We start from the raw sequence: 1,342 nt of genomic DNA on the forward strand, positions 1-1,342 counted from the left end.
AATGATTGAGTGATGTGTAATGATATGGGCAAATTTAGCTTTAAATTAATAAAAGTTAGGGAAAATTTTGAAGAAATGTGTATGCTAATGTTTTAGGACGATTTCGAAGATTATTCAGATGATTTTGAAGAAGAAACCGACACTGATAATGATAAAAATAAAAGTTCAGATGAGGAGAATAATGCAAGAAAACAAAAAAAAGTATGGAAAATTCCGAAGTAACAGGAAATTCAACCATTTCACATATCGGAACATTCGATAAGGATACGTCAATTGATACAGTAAGCAATAAATCGTATGGCAATTCATTGCTGTTAAATCGTATGATAAATCGTCGACGAACTAATGACAATGCCCAATCTTTATAGGTATTTTTCTAAATTACACAGTTAATTTAGGCGATAATTAGCGTAATGATTGAAGCAATCATTGATTGGATAATTTTGCAACAGTTTATTGATAATTCAGAAATTAGTATTTAATCAGTTTGAAAACATTAAATTCTTCTTCATTCATTCCATCTTTTATAAAAAAATTGTACATTTACCTATGAAAAGGAATTTTGAACAGAATGGTTAGTAAATTACACATATTAATTAATTAATTTATTAAATAATTTTACAAAAATTGGTTGCATCATTTCGTTGATTAATTTATACGCTTGAATTCTATTTAAATAAATTCTTCAAAATTCATTTTCTTCATTTTGTATTAAAATTAAAAGTTTAAAAATTAGTGCAGTTAATATCCTGAAAGTATAAGATGAAAAAATATATAAGGCAATGAATGTATAAGATAATATATAAGCTAATAAAGCATAAAGTATAAACTTGAAATATAAAGTAATAAGGTATAGTTAAATAAAAGAAAAAAATACAAAAGTTTCAAATTTTCAGTCAATAAATATGATAATTTGCACATTTACAGGTACAATTTATGCATTCTTCTAATTCTATACAACGAAAAATTGATTTTACAAATGCGACAACAATAAATTGGGAAAAAATGTCCGAAGTAGAAAGACGATATAAAATGTTGAAACATTTAATTGGTATAATTTTAATGATAATTTATTCGATGATAAAATTTAATTTGACCAGAAAAAGAAAAGATGGAAAGAAAAAGTACAAAAAATTATTTCAAATATATTTTTTTTTTTTTTTTTTTAATTAGGAATGGGAATTGTACAATTTGATTTATTGGATCATCATCTAATTCATGCGAACAATTTTTATGCGCAAATGTTTGGTAACACGAATTACACTCAGGTATATATAACTCAAAAGTAAATAATTTTAATAAATGAAAAGGAGTAAAATTTCATATGCTCATGATTTATCAT

At 24.1% G+C, this 1,342-nt stretch overlaps 1 protein-coding gene across 1 annotated transcript; it reads left to right on the forward strand.

The window, feature by feature from the left end:
* Window positions 1-96: 96 nt before the first annotated feature.
* LOAG_15684 (hypothetical protein) lies at window positions 97-1,268 on the forward strand (the record flags this gene model as incomplete). The annotated part of the gene is made up of 3 exons (XM_003151173.1): window positions 97-201; window positions 928-1,051; window positions 1,174-1,268. Coding segments are annotated over 3 exons (324 nt in total), but the record flags the coding sequence as incomplete, so codon positions are not given.
* Between the last annotated feature and the right edge of the window lie 74 nt (window positions 1,269-1,342).

Source organism: Loa loa, assembly GCF_000183805.2.
Source record: "Loa loa unplaced genomic scaffold supercont3.2441, whole genome shotgun sequence".
Lineage (NCBI taxonomy): Eukaryota > Metazoa > Nematoda > Chromadorea > Rhabditida > Onchocercidae > Loa > Loa loa.